Below are 19,835 nucleotides of genomic sequence, written 5' to 3' on the forward strand. Positions count from 1 at the left end.
CAGGTCCGCCCTCCCCACCCTACAGGTCCGCCCCCCACCACACAGTAAAAAAACAAAAAAAATATTGGTGGCTAGGGTTCCCACATGTTAATAAAAAATAAAAGATATTGGTGGTCAGGGCCCCCCATAAAAAAACATTTGTGGCCAGGGCCCCCCATTAAAAAATATTGGTGGCTAGGACCCCACATGAGAAAAAAAAATTGGTGGCCCGAATTGGTGGCCAGGGCCCCCCCCCCACATTATAAGAAAATTGGTGGCCAGGGCCCCTTAAATGTCCATGCCTTCCCGAAGTCAGCAGCTCTCAGAAAGATGGGGGGCCCGGGTAATGAAGTAAGTGTGGTGTGGCCGGGCCCCCTTTACCCTCGGGCCCCCTACAACTCTCCCCCCTGTCCCCCACTGATGGCTGCCCTGGCTGCATGTTCCACAACACTTATGCTATCAATGGTAGCTTTGTTGCCATGCGCTGTGGCCCTTTCAATGAGTTCACATGGCATAGGAATGTGTGGGTTAATAGAGGCCATTTTTTTCTGTGATGCCTGTACTGACTGGAAGTGCTAAATGCAAGAGACGCAGCATGGAGCAATATATGTGTATGCAACGCAACACCACCAGTTCCGCCAATACAGGCACTATTGGAAAGGAAGGCCTTCATGCACAACTAGATGTATTCCACCTGCTTTAGGTGCTTACATGTGCCTCAATGAGTACAGACCAAATTGGAAGTATGGGCCACGTTTGTTCCTGTGGTCCCTGTGGAACACAGGGAGATGCATATCAAATGTCTGTGTGTAAAGGCCCTTAACGTTAAACTAAAGCCTATCTAAAGAAGTAGGCTATAAATGTTGTACATAATGTTTTGGGCTTCTGTACCAGCCCAAGGCAACCACAGCCCTTTAGCAGTAAAGATCTGTGTCTCAAAAGATACCCCAGTAGCTCCCCATCTTCTTTTCAACTGATTCACTGCACATGCTCTGTGCTGCTGTCACTTACTGAGCTTAGGGACCCACTCACAATATACAGTACACATAGAATAGAAATGTCACAATATAAGGCTGATTAGTTTTTAATACAGATAATTAGTATATAGCAGAGCAGAAACTAGTACATCTAGCATCAGAATTTAATAATCAGCCCTGTAGCATCAGCTTATATTACAGGCCAACCTCATTTTCTGATAATTTACAATGACCCCTAAGCTTAGCGTCTCAACAGTTGCTCAGAGCCCACTGAGCATGTGAGTGTCGCAGATACTTTCCAAGATGGTGACCTCCTGTGATGAGTTTGAAGTCCTGAATCATTGCTGCTATTGAGAAGCTGAAACTTTAGGCTGGTGCAATAATTTTGGTATATAAAATATGGAATTTTTAGCCATATTAATTTTTAGGGTTTAGTTCTCCTTTAACATCTTTTTCTCTTCATTCTGTCTTCTTTCAGCAGTTGGGTGTCAGATATTCATTGACAGTTAGATCCAATATATCTTATAGGGGGACTCCCTTTCCTAGCAGATGTATTAGAGCTCACTCAAATAACGGATTCTGGACAAACAAAATCTAACAAAACAACGGTCTTTTGCATAAATTCTGCATGTAGAGAGACATGATGTCTGGACTGAGCTCTGATACATTTTCTAGGCAAAATAAGTTAAAGAAACGCAGTATTTCCAAAACAGAGGCTTCTCTAAAACTTCTTTTGATAATATCCCCCTAGGGATGTTTTAATGTTACTCTACCCTCCTGGCAAGATTTCCAGTTGGTAGTGAGGGGCAGGTGTGAGAGGGTTTTGTTCTGCACCCTCAAAATAAAGCATCAAGTGAGAAGGTTAGTACAGATAGGCCTCTACTATAACAACAATTCCAAGCTTTCTGGGTGGGTACTGAGGGATAATTGTGCAGGCCAATGTTCTACAGCACCTCAGTAGCCATTTAGGCTGCTGTAATGTATTGTCTGTTCTCTCCACCCACCAAAAGAGGAATACTCCCACTTCCTGTCGCTCTGTAAATGATACAATGCATTGTGGGGCAGCAGGAAGTCCTCTCATAACAAGAAATGGCTACCTTTCCAGGTAGGCAGTGGGGTGCAAGTTTGGGGAGCTGTTGTTCTAGAGAACCTCAATAACAGCAATGGCTGCCATAGTGACCTGCCTGTTCCCCTTCCTGTCACTCTTTATTAGTAGTATAACTAGAAAATACTGGGCCCCACATAGGGTTACCACCTCATCCATTTAAAACCAAACAAATGTGGAATCCACAGCCAGTATGGCTAATTAGCAATTCATTTAGTTAAATGGCTGCACATAAATCAGTTCAGCCTGCATCTAAATGAATTGCTAATTAGCCATGCAGGCTGTGGATTCATATCGGTTTTAAAGGGGTGAGGTGGCAACCCTAGCCCCACAGCAAATTATTTTTCGGGCCCCCAAAATGTCTAGAGATTGACCTGTTTTACCAATATTTATTGAAACTGTATATGAAGGGCCTCATGGGGCGCCTATACTTCCGGGCCCCCCGGCCACCGCAGGGTCTGCTTCCTCTGTAGTTACACCACTGCTCTTTAAGATCTGCAAAGGGTTTTCCCATAGCAGTAAATGCTCCATTCCCTTTCAGTAACTCCTTCGGCTGTGCCTTTAGGTAATCATACTAAAACAAATGGTATTTGAGTCAGAATATAATCGGAACAAGAAGATAAACTGAAAACCGAAATGATTTATTGAGAGTTTTTTGACAATTATCATAATTTCTGGGTCCCTGTACTCTACAGCCCCACCTCCCCTACAGGTGGCCATACACATGGAAATCCACTTGTTTGGGGATGTCGCCAAATGATCGAATCTCTCCCCGATAAGCCCACATTGAGGTGGGCGATATCGGGCTGATCCGATCGTGGTCCCTAGGGCACAATGATCCAATCAGAATGGAGGCGGGACTGCATCAACGAACAGATGTGGCTACGATCCAACGCGTTTTTTACCCTGCCCGATGGACATCTGCCCGACTTTCGGCCAGATATCAGGGATGCCCGTCGGATGGCCCCACACACGGGCCAATAAGCTGCCTACTCAGTCTGTCGGCAGCTTTTATCGGCCCGTGTATGGGGGCCTTAACAAGTGTGGAAGGGGGATCAAGGTTCCTTACTTACGTAGGCATAGGGTCTGCTTCCCCTATTTTTACATGCATGTGCTTATCCACAGGTCAGAATTAGCAATGAGCAAAATTTTTTCGCCAAGTTTTGCAGTGGAAATTAGGCCCATAGACTTTAAAAAAAAAAATTGTCACACATTAAAAATTTGTCGCACAATTTGTCGCCCATAGACTTTTGGTAAATTTTCACAGTTGTGGGAGTTTTTGGTGAAGCAAAATGGGTCAGATGTGCCCATTAGCAGTCAGAATTCCTCCAAATTACATTTAAAAAAATTCACAAAATCTGGTTAATTTTACTTTAGAGCAGTATCTTGTTGCAACCAATCAGTGATTAGTTCTGATCACCCAACTGCGGCAAGCCTAATGAGTAAAACAGCCTGATTGCTACTGAATAACACTTGAATTTAACTTTATTGGGATTTTTTTTTTTTTTGTTTTTTCCACTGAACCTTCAAGTTGAATTAGCAAATGCAAATTTTCTTCTGAACAGCTCATGATGGGTTTTGGTAAATAGCAAATCCTGACATATAAACTTTATAGGGGGTGCTGGGAGTTGTAGTTTAACAAGAGCTTGGTAAGTCTGATCTGACATTGTTCTGCTTGTAATGTGAACTCATTTAGTTCTGCAAGTTAATCAGTGGTGACAAAGTTTTAACTACAGTAGTTACCCTTGTAACAATCTCCCGACTCCCTGGGGAGGGGCTTATTGTCTCTGGAGCAGCAACCCTTCCTTGTAACTTGTTGAATGCAAACACTGTTGCCATGACAGCAAATACAAAAGTCAGAGCAGCAACTGAAAACTAAAGCAGTGTTTCTCTGTTTCTCCACAGTTTTGGCACCCATGAACTAAAAAGGAAAGAAAAATCACTTTTGGCCACTGCACCTCCAAAACGTGACCCCTACAAAATAATCACCATGGACGATTCGACCCCCACAGACAAGAGATTACAGTTCTTAGAGGACTATGTGCTAAAAACTCTGAAACTTAAACCTGACCGATGGCAGAAATGTGTCAGCACAGAGGAATACAGGCTGGTGCTGCAGGAGTTTTTAGACAAGGCTGACCATTTGCTGTTGGTGGTGACTATGAATGCAGCCGGCTTGTTGGTACCATTGTTAGAGTTGCCCAAGAGTACCAAAAACAAAGCGGTATATTTTTGGAAAAGAAATGCCTCTGCGCTGAGCGCTGACTTAATGAAGAGCAGCCTCATCTATGGTGACTTGTCTTATGCACCCCTCGATCACTTCTCCGTCATGGTGGAAGAGGTAAGGCGTTGGGAATATTTCAGTAATCCGTTGCTGTGATTATTTGTATATGATTATTTGTATAAATCTAGCTGTTTATTAAACTACAACTCCCATTCTCAGTAGGGGGAATATGGAAGTTATAATCCAGCAACAGCTGGGCAGGTAGTCCATTTGCAGGTCACTGATTACTTTGGCATGATGCTGTCAGTGTCGACCACAGCTCTTGAGTCTTTGATTCCAGTTTATGGAGAATGCTCAGGGGATTACAGTGCAATCAAAGTGGTCAACTTCCCATTTAAACAACATTCAAATTTTCCCTGTCATCAACAAGATTTAGGCTAGGGCCACACGGGGCTGAAATCGTCATGTTAAAATACACAGAACGAAAACCAGTCCCTATGTAGGCAGTAGCCTCCTCTTCTGTTCACATAAGGAACTGTTGTGTCGACTCTGAGACTCTGACTGCATTTTTTTCCTGCTTATTTCTGCAGGTGAATTTCAGCCCCAGTATGGCACTAGCCTATAGGGGAACAGTGAATGCTGTTTAAATGGGAAGGTGACCCCTTTCAGCCCCTATGTGGCACTAGCCTTAAGGGTCAGGGCACATGCTCAGATTCGGGGAGATTAGTCCCCCGTCGATAAATCTCCTCTTCTTTGGAATGTAAATCGGTGGCAAAGTCTTTTTCCGAAGTCGCCTGAAGTTTCTTCGTGAGGCAACTTCGCATAATGAAGCGCTCCAAGTGCCACCCTGCCGGCGATTTGCAGTCTAGCCAGCGGGAGGCAGTCCGGGGAGATTAGTTGCCCCAAAGAAGAGGAGATTTGTCGCCGAGTGCCTAATCGCCCCAATTCTGAGCGTGTGTCCTGACCCTAAAGACACAGTCTCGCCTTAACTATAGATAAGGTGCAGGCGACTGCTGATAATGGAGTAAGCAAACATATTGACCTAAGGTGTAAACTGTCTGCACTGAAAAAAAACTTACAATCCAATAATGAAAATGAGCAAAACCAAGAATAAATGGTAACATTTTGCAAAGTAGACATTTACTATATTAAAAACTGTGACCCTGGGCCTCGCTGCAACCTGCATTAGGCCTGTAATTTCCCCCATGGGGCATCTGTTTCAAACACCAAACCTATTGAGGGTTTTTAGGGTGGAGTGAGTTGTGGGAGCAGACAGGACTTAGCCGCAGGACCTTCTCCACCTTATAGTTCATCATCCTTTTCATTTTGGGTTTTCAAAATGCATATTAACCCTTCCCCTGCCAACAATTGAGGTACAATATGCAGTCCTTGGGTGTACTGTTACAGATTGCTAGTAGTAAAAGGGCTAAATTAATGATTATATAGGGCAAGGAAAAAATGTATTGTTTTACACTTTAACTTATCCCGCAGTTTATTTAGTAGTCCTTAGAACACAACTTTAAAGACAAAGTCTATTTTTATCCTTTTTTTGTTGTCCCGGGGTTCAATCGAATCAGTTCAACCATATTCACATTATTTATTCTGGTAAATCCCTACCAGAGCTGGTGGCAGGCAGACTGGCAGTTGTGATTCATTGCTATTTTGCACTGAACTTGGATTTCCCTAACCCACCTGCAAAATAATGATTTCTGTGTCCTTCACTGCCAGCAACCCCCCCTGCCCCCTTATGTGTGCTTCTAAAACTTGAGGTGAACTGACGTTCGCTACAATGTTTTGGGTGTCAGAACCAGGACCGCCATCAGAAATCGCAGGGCCCTGTACGACAAAATTTCCTGGGCCCCCTGGGCTGCGCCCACCACAAGCCCCACCTACAGGTCCGCCCTCCCCACCACATAGTAAAAAACAAAAAAAATATTGGTGGCTAGGGTTCCCACATATTAATAAAAAATAAAAAGATATTGGTGGTCAGGGCCCCCCATAAAAAAACATTTGTGGCCAGGGCCCCCCCATTAAAAAATATTGGTGGCTAGGACCCCACATGAGAAAAAAAATTGGTGGCCAAAATTGGTGGCCAGGGCCCCCTCCCACATTATAAGAAAATTGGTGGCCGGGCCCCTTAAACGTCCATGCCTTCCTGAAGTCAGCAGCTCTCAGAAAGATGGGGGGCCCGGCTAATCAAGTAAGTGTGGCGTGGCCGGGGCCCCCCTTACCCTCGGGCCCCCTACAACTCTCCCCCCTGTCCCCCCTGATGGCTGCCCTGGTCAGAACCATAGAGGGATAAACAAATGCTGCTTTCAGTAGCAATTACATTTACTCATAATGTTCTGTGCTAGTGAACTCTGCTGTTGTTGTCATAGGAAGCAAGTGCCCAACAATTGGTTGGTTTGATCTCCGGTAAACACAGTCTTAGAAGTCTGTGCATGGCTCTGTTACCGTGGGGACTGTAACACAAAGTTCATTTATATTCTGCCCCCCCCAGCTCCACTAGGAACAATAGGCTTAATAAACAGTTTTCATTGATGTTACAATGGGCTCCAGAATCAGGTATGATTGACATAACAATGAGCCCAACAAACAGGTTTATATAAGTGCCTAAGAAAATTCTAGGAAACTGTGTCAGTACTTTTTCTACAAAATATTTTAAAAGATGTGGGATAAGTAACAGTGTAGTGTACTGAGTGCCGCTGCTTCCCTTCACAGTCTGAGAAAGGAGACATCAGTAAGTGGAATAGATGAGCAGGACTATTAAAGTTTTTGGAAAAAATTTGAATAAATCAACATAAAACACATTTTTGAGCATTTCCTTCTATATTTAAAAGAGTGCACTGCACTGGTACTTTCTCGTTTTTCTCACAATATATCTCCTTTAAATATAGGAGACATATATATATAGTAAGACTATATAGTAAGACCTGTCCTACAGAATTGTAGGGCTATGTGTTTATGGTCCTGCTGCACTGTCTAATGAAAACAATATGGCTGCTCTGTATTTTGTGGTCACAGCCTCATTGCACCCCCGCCTAATGTTTTTAAAAAATAGTGGTGAGCACAACTTTCCCTTGTTGTTATATATATATATATATATATATATATATATATATATATATATATATATATATATATATATATATATATATATATATATATATATATATATATACTGTATATATAATGCTGTGGGCACCCAAGAAAGCTATACTTTCATACTGTACTATGAAAATAAATCCACATAAATGACGACATTACACAAATACAAACCATCATTAATTGTAGATAATATAGATTAGCATGGGTTGGGATACTGGCTAGTCTGGCCTGACAATTTGTGGCAATAGATCCTGCTAATTCTCTTGCTATAAATAACAGTAGTTTGGGCTTATTGCTTGGCTATAGCTCAGCCACTTGAGGTCACTGTTGCTCTGAATATAAGACTCCAGGAAAACCACAAGTTTATGTATAACTGTGTCCTCCTCTTGTGATGGAACAGTATTTCTGATAATGACATTTGACAGTGCTGTAACTAGAGGGGGAGCAGACCACATGACTGCAGGGGGTACCGTTGGCAGAGTGATTTCCCCTGCTTGACGAAACATGGTGGTGGTGAGACTTAGAGTTATTTTCTGGGGTGCCCTTGGTTGATTATATAGAAAGTATGGTCTGCTGGTCTCACGTGCTACTACGTGAGATCAAATCCCTACAAGGAGAGACTATATGCCCAGATATACGCTGATTGTGATTATCCTCATTGTATAGATAACATTTTTGGTGTTGTCCCCCTGCAGATTGTGGTCCCAATTCTAACCAATTCAAAGAACCATCAGCACTGGCCTCACGTAGTGTCTCAGGATGTCATGCGTCATGTCAACCATTTGAAAAGCAGGACGTTTGTGATGGTCGGTCAGGTCAAAGGAAAGACGCTGCTGCCCCTTCCCGCTGGTTCGGAGAAGGTTGATTACATGGATTATGAAAATGAGAAAAAGTGAGTTGATTCCTATGAAAGACCAAGTACCAAATACGATACAGTCCTAAAGCCAAGTATTTTTTATGGTTATAAACATATTTCATTTTTTTGTTGTTGTATTGCTCTCATACTTTTGCAATCTGGCTGCTAGGGCTTAATTATATTAGCAACAAGGCAGAGGTTAGTCTGGAAATGAGTAGTAAATGCTGGAATGATAAGCAATAAACGTTATCAATAAGAATTGCTTCACAGCCAATCTGTTTTTTTATGGTTGCCGGGGTCACTGACCATTACAACCAGATAGAATTTTGTTGCAAATGGTTGACCACCTAGTTGGGGTCTAGGCAAGGGGACGAGTTACTGTCCTTCATAAAGCTAATTTTACATCCCAGCCTGCTTTGACCATACCTAGTAAATGTCCCAATCCCCTGGAAACTCTTTTTTCACCAGGCTCCATCCCTTTTCAGGCCTACAATTTGAGACTGTCCAACCAAAAACGAGTCAGTTAGGAAGTATGTGATGTGGGTCTCAGTGAAGCGTTAGAGGAGGATCGAAAGAAGAAAGGACACTGTGAAGCTGTATTAGTTAAAACGGGCTTTGCTCTTAAAGGAGAAATAAAGCTTAACTAAAGAAGTAGCTAGAAATGTTTACAATATGTTTAGGGCTTCTGTACCAGCCCAAGGCAACCACAGCCCTTTAGCAGTAAAGATCTGTTCCTCCATATTCTATTTGTCCCCTAAGCTTAGCTTCTCAACAGCTGCTCAGAGCCCACTGAGCATGTGAGTGTCACAGACACTTTGTGACCCCCTGTGACAAGTTGAAGTCCTGGATCATTACTGCTATTGAGAAGCTGAAACTTTATGTTGGTGCAATAAATTCAGTATATAAAATATGGCATTTTTAGGGTTTAGTTCTCCTTTGTATAGTATAAGAAAACACATGTAAGCAGTTTGTTGCACCCAGGCACATTATAGCCTGTGAGTCTACTGAGTACTCAACCTGGCAATATAGAGGAATGGGTTCTTTTAAGTGATGCTACTCCTTCCCATTTTAGGTATTAGTAGTAGGTATTAGTATAGAGTATACATATCTGCAAGGTTCTCTTTTCTTTCCCTTTTCATCAACATTAATATATCCTATCAGAAAAGGACTGATTATTGTGGTAAAATAGTATAAATTTATATATATAGATTTATACCCTTAAATGCTGACCAGTTGCATCAATGAACACCTACATATTCGCACAAACACAAATGTTGGAAACGGAAGCCTTACTGATTCTCTTTTGCTTCCCCTAGTAATGACCAGCAAGACCGGACCATAATCCACTCCATCGAATCTGCCGTCATACAGTGGAGCCACCAAGTACAGGGAGTGTTAAAGAAGGAATCATCAGAGCCTCTTCTGCAAGGAAAAAACCCCAACCCCAATGCTGAGATTGAATTCTGGAAGAGCAGGTAAAACTTGGCTTTTAAAATTTGATGTTGTTATTTTCCCAACCTATGATCAGTTCAGTGAACAGACTCTGTGGTCAGGTTTGCATTAACTTGTACAGTTATGGCTGTAGCTATATTTCACTGTTATGCAGACATATACACTCATATTTACACATTCATATGTATAAATACTATTATACAGAGAAGGAATGTTCTGGGCACAATAAGCTATACCCTCATACTGTACTGTCTAAGGGAAACAATATGGTACCTCCTACCCATTTGTATAAATACAAATATACAGAGAAGGAATGTTCTGGGCACATGATAAGCTATACCCTCATACTGTACTGTCTTAGGGAAATAATATGGCCACTCCCACCCATATGTATAAATACAAAATATACAGGGAAGGAATGTTCTGAGCATATGATACACTATACCCTCATAGCTTACTATTTTAATGAGACAAAGAATTCCAGTAATAAGGGCTGGAATAAAATACTGCCTTGGAGAATGACCCTGGAGAGCCTTTTTGGGAAGAGTCAGAACACTGTTGCTTCGCTAAATTAAACATACATCTCCAACATCGAATTTCCCTGCGTTTTCCCTTTGATCTGCATTACTGCTTAGTTCAGAGGTTTTGAACTGAGGGATTGTGGAGCTATTTTTAGCTTCCCCCATTAGTTATTGGAATAGTTTATTCGCTTCTTCCCATCTCCTACTGTAAGTACATTCCCTCAACCTCACCCCTTATGTTTCCTGCTATTTATTCTGCTGAAATTAAGAGTTACATGTAAATCCTCCAAGGTGACATTGGCGTACGCAGGAATCCATCTACAGCTCCAGGTTTTAAATCTACATTAAAAATGCATTTAACTTCTATTTTGAAATAAAGAACTTATCGTATTTGTAAACACAATAGAGGATTAAAAACACTGTAGAAGATATCAAACTACATGCCTCCATTAATAGGCCAAGAGGACTCCAATGCAGGATATAAAGTGAATACTACCTAGCGGGTACCCCTAAATACAATGCATTTTCTCAGCTCATACCTGTGATATAGTGACTTTTGTGTATGTTTCTCATGATGCAGATATGCAGACCTAGAATGTATCCACAATCAGCTGAGAACGACCAGGGTGCGAAAAATGGCAGAGCTTTTGGAGAGAGTCCAAAGTTGCTACTTCCCAGCATTCAAGGCCCTGTTTAGAGATGTAGTAGCAGGTAAGAATTAATGGTGTATTATAAGAGCTAATGTACCCCTACTGTAATTATGAGGATATAGAAGTCACTGAGGGGTTTAGTGACCATATAAAGGCACAAGGCTGCAGGCTGAGTTATACAGTGAACTCTGAGTATCACTCATGTATTATGAGGGATAATGTACCCCCTACTGTAAATTATAAGGATATTAGAAGTAATTGAGGGGTTCTGTGACCATATAAAGGCACAAGGCTGAGTTATAAAGGGATCTTTGAGTATAACTCGTGTTATAAGGGATAATGTTCGCGCTATTGTAAATGATATTAGAAGGTAAGTTAAGTTTGCCCTGAGTTGTCTTTTAACATCATCTTAACTGAAGGGCACATTCATTCAATTATATATAAATTGTAGGTTTTAATCCTGGAACGTCTTTATATGTTTGCAGCTCTGGCAGAGGCACAGGACATTAATTTACACTTAAAGCCCCTCCAGCGTCATTTTGAAAGCATAGAGAGCATCGAATTCAATGAGGTGAAACCGCACATTGGTTGCTTGATGCATGTGATCTGCTTGATTTGGTCTAACTCCAAATATTATAACACCCCAGATCGGATCATCGTTTTAATGCAAGAAGTGTGCAACCTCTTCATCCAGCAGGTAAGATATCCACTTTTGGAGCCTTAGGAAAAATGTTTTTAATATATGGACCACTTCTTACTACCTAGGCTCCTGCTAGTTCCTAGCCAACTTGGACTTTGCAAGATGCAATTCCTGGCAAGCATTGCATGGGACTCTATCTCTCTCTCGAGTGGGCCCTTGCTGTAATGGTGGAGTAAGGGTTAACCACTATATCTTGACACACAGAACTGATCACATAATAATGTGAGAACATGTAATTAACTCTTTATTTGATGAATCACACACAATCTCTTGGATTTTAATTTACATAATCAAAGTATTTCAATAGTACTTCCACATATTGTATTAGGCACAGGCAGACTAGTGGTTACAACTCTGGGGTGATGCTCACTTATAGGTGAACTACTGTAGTCTCCAGTGCAAGCAGATGGATATAGCTTTACTGGAGCTTTACTTTTGAAGTATCTCTATTCCTAAGCCTACCTGCTTAAGTATCCTTTATTTGATTGGTTAGTGATGCTCCTCTTTTCTTCCCACAGGCCCGGGGTTATTTAGGCTCAGAGGATCTTCTAAAGGGAGAGGTTGAAGAAAGCCTGAGCAAAGTGCAGGAAGCACTCGACATCCTCCGTTTACTTGTCAGCACATTCCAAGAGAAAAGGGAGACCTTGAAGGGATATTTCAGGGATGGAATAGAGCCCAAAACTTGGGACTTCCCAGCTGTCATGGTTTTCTCCAGGCTGGATGCCTTCATCAGGAGGCTGGTAACAATTGAAGTAAGTACTGCAATGCAGGAGTACTAATACAACTATTCTGCCCTTGGTAAAGGAAAAGCAAAGAAAGCCCTACACACAGTAAATTTTAATTCTTGTTGCACACAAAATTTATATGCTGCAGCTTTGCATGCAGTGCATTACTAACCAGGTTGCATATGGATTGGTTTTAGTTCTCACCAGAGAAAGCAGCCGTTATTTGTCACTTCTAGTGATGTTCACTCATGGGAACCGAGGGTTCAGGCTGACTTTTTGGGTTGCAGGTTCGACTCGAGCTCTTCCCAAAAAGTTACACTGATGGCTTTTCTATTTATAGGTGTGCCTACCCCGCCCTCTTTTATGATATCAGAAACGGGCTGGTGGAGCGTGGGTCTATAACTAGAGGGTACTTGATGTGTGGGGTGGGGTGGGGTTTGGTTTACGAGTGGGTGGGTTAGGGTCAGGACACATCACTAGTCACTTCATATATCAAATGTTCTTTTTGTAAAGCTGAGTCTAGTTCATTGAAGTTATCTCTTTATTATTTACCCTGGAAAGGAAGGATATTAAAAAAAAGTCACTGCTCAGTTTGGCCGTTACCACTCTTTCTGGGCAGTATTTAGTCCACAAGCAGCACTTTTGATCCACCTATATTATGTTAATTAGGGATGCACCAAATCCACTATTTTGGATTCGGCCAAACCCCAGAATACTTCTTGAAAGATTCGGCCGAATAACGAACTGAATCCAAACCCTAATTTGCATATGCAAATTAGGGGTGGGAAGGGGAAAACATTTTTTACTTTCCTGTTTTGTGACAAAAAGTCACATGATTTCCCTCCCCGCCTCTAATTTACATATGCAAATTAGGATTCGGTTCGGCCTGGCAGAAGGATTCGGCCGAATCTGAATCCTGCTTAAAAAGGCAGAATCCTGGCCGAATCCCGAACCGAATCCTGGATTCGGCGCATCCCTAATGTTAATCAACACGTATAGACAGATTTATGTGAGTTCAGATAATAAATAAAAATTCAACCACATTCTATTCATTCCTATGGGATTTTTAGAAGGATATTTATCAATGGGTGGAAATGAGAACTCACCATTTGATACATACGCTTCCAAAAATCCCATAGGAATGAATAGAAAGTGGGTGAGTTTTTATTTAATTATTACAGTCTGAACTCACATTTTGATAAATCTGCCCCATAGTAGGTTTAATTCCTCTTATAACTGAAGATTGTATTCCAGATAGAGAAAAGTAAAGGAACTACTGTACATTGCCAAGGTGGTTTGTTTTTATTGAGTGTAGAGCATCTCTAGTAAATATCATTTACTCATAGATATACTGTAAATGTGCAAATGTATTTTATACACTGTCTGGTAAATGACTAGCAATTTCCTGTGTGGGGTAGTTAGAATTTCTCAAAACATACAAGTTGTGTTTCAAAGAAAACAATATGGAATCTTTTACTCGTACAAATGCAAATATACCGTATATAGCTGTATCCCCATACTGTACTGTCTAAAGGGAAACAATATGGCACCTCCTGCCCTTATTATAATTTTGTAACTTTGTTTTTGTAATGCATGTGCATTGATACTAGATTACTTGTGAGACAGGGGACCAGGGAATGTGCATTGATCAATCCCTCCTCTTTTTGTACCTCCTGTATAAATACAAATATACAGAGAAGGAATGTTCTGGGCACACAATAAGCTATAGCCTCATACTGTACTGTCTAAGGGAAACAATATGGCACCTCCTACCCATATGTATAAATACAAATATACAGAGAAGGAATGTTCTGGGCACACAATAAGCTATAGCCTCATACTGTACTGTCTAAGGGAAACAATATGGCGAATTCTACCCATATGTATAAATACAAATATACAGAGAAGAAATGTTCTGGAGACACAATAAGCTATACCCTCATACTGTACTGTCTATGGGAAATAATATATCACCTTGCTCCCAAGTACAAATATACAGAGAACAAACTATACTTGCATACTGTCACGTCAAGGGTAAACTATATGGCAGTACCCACCTATATATGTAGGAATGATGATAATGGTCACTAAGAAAGATGACATATGACACAGAATAATTTCAGTAGCAGCCCCCATGATTAGATATGACAGTCTGTGAGTAGAAAAGATCATTTTATCCCTGAGGTGCCAAATGCAAACTCCAAGTCCATCAGTGTTGTACAAGACCCCTGTAACCCTGCTGTATATCACACAGCAGAAGGGGAGACACATTATAAAATTGACCATGAAATGTAACACAATTTGACATCTACTTGACCCTGAGAAACTCCTTTGATGAATTCAGTTCCACCTGAGCCCACTATTCCCCCAATAATGTCAGATTACTAAAACTCATGAATAACATTGAAGTATCAGGTGTCTATGGGAAAAAACTGAACCTTTCTGACCAATCCCATTGGATAATACATATTTATTCATTCCCCATGAGGCATTTTCTGGTGTATGGGAATAGAGATCATAAACAATCACACTCTACGTTCCATCTCTGCCAGAATTAGACTCAGGTTCTGCTCAGATTTGACATAACTTACCTAGCAACAGTCATTTACAATTATGAAATTAAATCCTCTGACCCAACTGTCAGTCGGTGCTGGAACTTTGCTGCTTGTAATCTATATGCCAGTGAGTGGAGGCAATTAGATTGTCCTACAGTGTCAAGGAGATGTAGACCACTGCCACCTTCACTTTATTCATCTATCAGTGAGGCCCTTACTGTAACACATTGACTGCCATTATTTTTGTTTCATATGGGTGCTGATAATATGTTCGTAACATTTATTCTGAGGAGATATTTTTTTATCAAATAAATGTCCCAGTTTACACCTCAATATCATTTAAATTAAGTTTTAACAGAATTATGCAGTTATGTCATATGGCAGCTTTCTTTTATGTACTGAATCAGTATGCACCATTAATCCAATATTGAAAAATTGCCATCTTGAGTACAAACGTCCATAACAACACACACTGTAAAAGATTGTAGACTCCTATTATTACTGTTCTGCATTTTAGGAATGCTACTTACCCTTTACAGTTGCTACTCTGCAAACATCTAATAGTTCTAATAAAGCTTATTCCACCCCAACACTATGGAAAGAGGGAGCACTGCTGTGTCTGACTGGTTCTTCGGTTAAATTAATGGGCAGAATTACCAAGAACACTCTGATCTGTCTCTAGTATCAGCGTTGAATACAAATTGGAATCAATCTCTCTTCTGTGTCTGTAACTCTTTCCACCCATTACTAAGCTAAATGTGCTGGGTATAGGCCTGTACCTCCTTGGCCCAAAGTGTACTAATATCAGTGATGCATTTATGGGTCAGTCTCTCCTAGGCCCAAAGTGTACTAATGACAGTGACTTGTTTATGGGTAATTGTCCTGCACTGATCCTAACGGTCAATGTGATTTTCTACCTAGAATCTCCTCCTCACAGCCTTGGATATGATGAAACTGGAGAAGATGGTTTTTGCTGGGGTGAAAGGCAATTCCCTTGGTCAGAAGGTGCTCAGCATGTATGAAGAGTTCCAGGAGGTCTTTAAAGTCTTCTCTGATCGCTCTGATGACTGCCTAGATTTATACAACAAGGTGAAACTTTGGTGTGACATCTCACACTTTTTGACTTGCATGTGCATCTATGCACAACATCACCTCCTTTACACATTTTTTCACATATAGTGAGATGACAAACAGAAGCGGCAGTTAGAGAGAATTTTTCTTCTCTGTTTAGGTGCCAGGTACCTGCACTTTGGTTTGTAAGTGGCGTCAATGATAATGGGCAACCACTGGGTGCCACTGCCTTGTCCAATGCCACTTGAAAACTGATGGAAACGGTGTATGGTAGTATTGGTCTGTCTTGGGTAATATGTGTAAAGTCCATATTTCATTTCAGGACTGTCTTGGTTATATGCATGAACTACATTGCATTTTATTACTGGATTGTCTATGGTAATCTATTTATAGGCTGTCTGAGAGTAGGACACACAATGTTCATGACACTGCTTACTGTGCTGTCTGGGGGTAATATATACACAGTCCATTAAAGCTTCTCCAAGAATGCTTCTGTTATGGATGATTAAAAACTTTCTTATTTGGGGATATGATCCAGAAATCATTAGTCAAGTGTATAAATTGTTTCCTTATGGGATCCGATGTGCCTGTTCATTTATTATACATGGCATTTCAGTGCATTCTGAAATACACAGCAGATTAAACATAAAGAGAACAGGCAGAAAATGTAAAGTTTTGCCTCCGAATGGTTTGACATTAGTGGTGGGAGAATTTATTCGCCAGGTGCAAATTCGCCACCTGCGAATAAATTCGCTGGCGTCAAAATATATTTGATGCCAAAGACAATTCTGATATAGGCGGCAGAATTGTCGCTAGTGTCGGAATTTTCGCAGCGTCTGAATTTTCGCTGCGCCGGAATTGTCACTGGCGTCAAAAATATTTTGACGCCGGCATCAAAATTCTCATGTGGAATTTCGGGAAATTCACAAATTTTTCGCCGAAGCGAAATGGGAGAAATTCACTATTTGACATGATCTGTATAACAATCGTCACTTTTTCAGATGCCATTTATATACCTGATGACAGATTAACTGGTGTTCTGCTCGGTGGATGTGGGATTAATAAAACCCATAATTTTGATTGGGCAATACAGATCAAATATTTTTTTTAAAAAAAGGACTTCTCTGTGTTTGTTTATGGAGGAGGCAGCATCTGGCTAGTTCAGATCAAACTCGTTGCCCTTGACAGGACAAGCTGGTCCCTGCAAGTCTGTAACACAGGCCTAATTAGAAAGCTAATCAAAGTTTTATTAGACTGATGTATACACATTTTAATCTCTTTCTGTGTGCTCCTTCAGCTTCCATAGTGATCCACTGTACATCTGCACAATATCAATTAGATGCAGTAATCGTCAGGCATTTTAGTTTACATGCAGAAGGAATAGAAAAAATGCAAACAGTTATTAGTTGGGGAAATGGATGAATCGCAAATTCTGGTGCAATTAATCTAGCAGGCAGCTATTTGGAACATCTCTAGGATTGTAGCTTGAAGCCTGGTTAGGTCAGTGCTGTGCAATATGTTGGCGCTCTAAAAATACATGTTAAAACAAAAGTAATAATAATATGGCCTCTTTAATTCTATGGGCCCCACGAAGGCTAAAAAAAAAACAGTTACAGCAAAAGTGCAGAAGTCTTACCTGGGTCACTTAACCTTAAGAGACAACCACTCAAGGGCCACAGTTTGGCAGCACTAATTAATAGTGTTACTTTTGCCCTACTGTCAGCCATCTTGCCTTGCTGATTTATAATGTAAACCTGGGTGAAACAAAACAGAAACTGAGCCCAGGTATAAATAAAGTATTATAGCATTTGGCCTATGTGTAAAGCGCTTTAATATTATTTTTTGGTTTCAGGACTTCTGACTGTTTTTTCCCTCCAAACTCTTTTAAGATCATGTGACACCTAACATCTTTATCACTCCATCATGTGTTTTCCTTGATAGGAATTTGAGCGGGATATCTTGGAATTTGAAATGAGGGTCCAGGACATGGATAGGAGGTTGGGATCCATCTTCTGTCAGGGATTTGAGGATGCCTCAAACCTGGAATATGCCTTTAAGGTTAGTAATTAGCTTTTTCATCTGCTTCCCAGTTAATAAACCATCAGAGAGCTAATTTACAACACAGTGCAGTGTGCAAAGTACAACATTTTTAAGCAAATGGCCATTTTCTTGTACCCAAAATGCAACATTTCCCTCCCACAACTCCAACATAATAATGGATGCCTGCAAAATAGTATCTGCATCTATAACTTGCATGCACTACACCCAGGGGTGCTTCGCCAATGAGGCCAGTTGAGGCTGTCGCCTCAGGCAGCAGCGCCCCACTAGGTACTAGGGGCAGCAAAAATGCTGCTCCTGGTACTTTAAGAGCGAATTTCCGGGGGAGGTGGGGCAGCAGCAACTGCTGCTGCCTCAGGCGGCGGAGGGGCCAGGATCGCCCCTGACTACACCAATATGAATGCAAAGTGGTGTGCGTTAAGGCAAATCGTGTATTTGCGATGCACATTTTCTTTAATGCATTTGTGCAAGCATGGCATTACTTTCCCGCACTTGGTGCAACTTAGTTGTGGATGCAAGCAACTTATATCAATGTATGCAATTAATCAGAGCAGCTGAGCATGCACATTGGCACTCACTGCAAGTTGCTAAGAAGCATATACAGATGCAAATGCCTTTGTGAATACTGTAGTATCAAGGTGAACTCACATTTGTCTCCATTTTAGCATTTTGTGGTTGGACTAGCATTCATAAATAAACCACCTTTTTTGAAAGGGGATGTAAAATAATTTTTAAAAGTGCATGTTAATATTTTTAGCATTAAATAAAACAGCTTTGTAATATATGTCTGTTAAAACTTTTGTACCTGCTTTGAGATACAGGCAATCTTTTCTGAAGCTTTCTCTCCTCTCCCTTGATTGCAATCCCCCTCGAAGTTCAGAGTTCGCTGGCCGTCCTACTCCCTAATGCTCTAAGGGGCAGCAGTTCCTCAACAAGTATGCATATATGTGAGGGTTAGGCCACCCTTGATCCCTTTCAGTAGTTATCAGCATCGGAGGGGCAGTCCATACCAGGTTTGGACTGAGATTCAAAATAGGCCCTGGCATTTCAACTACACAGAGGCCCAAACAGCACCTCACCAGCCCACTAAATAGTGCCTGTCTATGGCAATTTACAGCAGCCCCTCTGGCATTTGCCAGAACCCACAGATTGCAAGTCCGGGCCTGGTCCATACATCATTTAAGAGCCAGATAGCCAGTCACATCATGATCAAGGGAGAGGAGAGAAAGCTTCTGAAACGATTGCCTGTATCTCAAAGCAGGCACAAAAGTTTTAATAGACATATATTACATAGTTGTTTAATTGAGTGCTAAGAATATATACATGCATTTTTTTTAAAATGACTTTACATTCCCTTTAAAGAGAAAATGTACCTTATCTGTTCATAGTGTTGAAGCTTGTCTTAAACACATGGTATTATAGCACATAATGTATGTATAGCCATAGGAGGGGGAACTGCTGACATTCATTTTTGTACAAAGATATGACTACAAAATGAAATAATCTCTGTATCTGAATAACATGTTCTTATACCCACAGCTACTTGACATGTTTGGGAGCTTGCTGGAACGACCAATCATTGCGGCTGATGCCTTTGATAGATATCCTCTCTTGATTTCTATGTTCAATCAAGAACTGGACTCTGCAAAATTCATATACAACAGGCACATGCAGACAACCATGGAGCAAGGTATTTACTGTACATGTGTATTCAAGAAATATGAGTGCTAAACAATGGAATATACTACAGCATCAAGGAGCTAGATTGTTAGAAATACATTAAGGCCTCTAGAACTGCCCAATAATGTCATCATCCAAAGCAGATCAGATTTGATCTGACTCAGTGATTGTAGA

The 19,835-nt window shown here is 41.0% G+C and overlaps 1 protein-coding gene across 2 annotated transcripts in view; it reads left to right on the forward strand.

Moving 5' to 3' along the window:
* The first annotated feature begins 1,979 nt into the window (after positions 1-1,979).
* The window catches only part of dnah9.S (dynein, axonemal, heavy chain 9 S homeolog), an 89,095-nt gene continuing 71,239 nt past the window's right edge, over positions 1,980-19,835 (forward strand). The window contains exons 1-10 of one of the 2 annotated variants that reach the window (XM_018238559.2): positions 1,980-2,061; positions 3,967-4,402; positions 8,089-8,285; positions 9,566-9,724; positions 10,803-10,933; positions 11,358-11,569; positions 12,091-12,324; positions 15,774-15,941; positions 17,865-17,981; positions 19,521-19,671. In XM_018238559.2, coding sequence (XP_018094048.1) covers positions 2,006-2,061; positions 3,967-4,402; positions 8,089-8,285; positions 9,566-9,724; positions 10,803-10,933; positions 11,358-11,569; positions 12,091-12,324; positions 15,774-15,941; positions 17,865-17,981; positions 19,521-19,671 — 1,861 coding nt within the window. In that variant the 5' untranslated portion in view covers positions 1,980-2,005. Of the gene's footprint in view, positions 2,062-2,426; positions 2,627-3,966; positions 4,403-8,088; positions 8,286-9,565; positions 9,725-10,802; positions 10,934-11,357; positions 11,570-12,090; positions 12,325-15,773; positions 15,942-17,864; positions 17,982-19,520; positions 19,672-19,835 lie in introns of those variants that run through there. The other variant, XM_018238560.2, reaches the window with a different exon arrangement.

Source organism: Xenopus laevis, chromosome 9_10S (assembly GCF_017654675.1).
Source record: "Xenopus laevis strain J_2021 chromosome 9_10S, Xenopus_laevis_v10.1, whole genome shotgun sequence".
NCBI classification, from domain to species: domain Eukaryota; kingdom Metazoa; phylum Chordata; class Amphibia; order Anura; family Pipidae; genus Xenopus; species Xenopus laevis.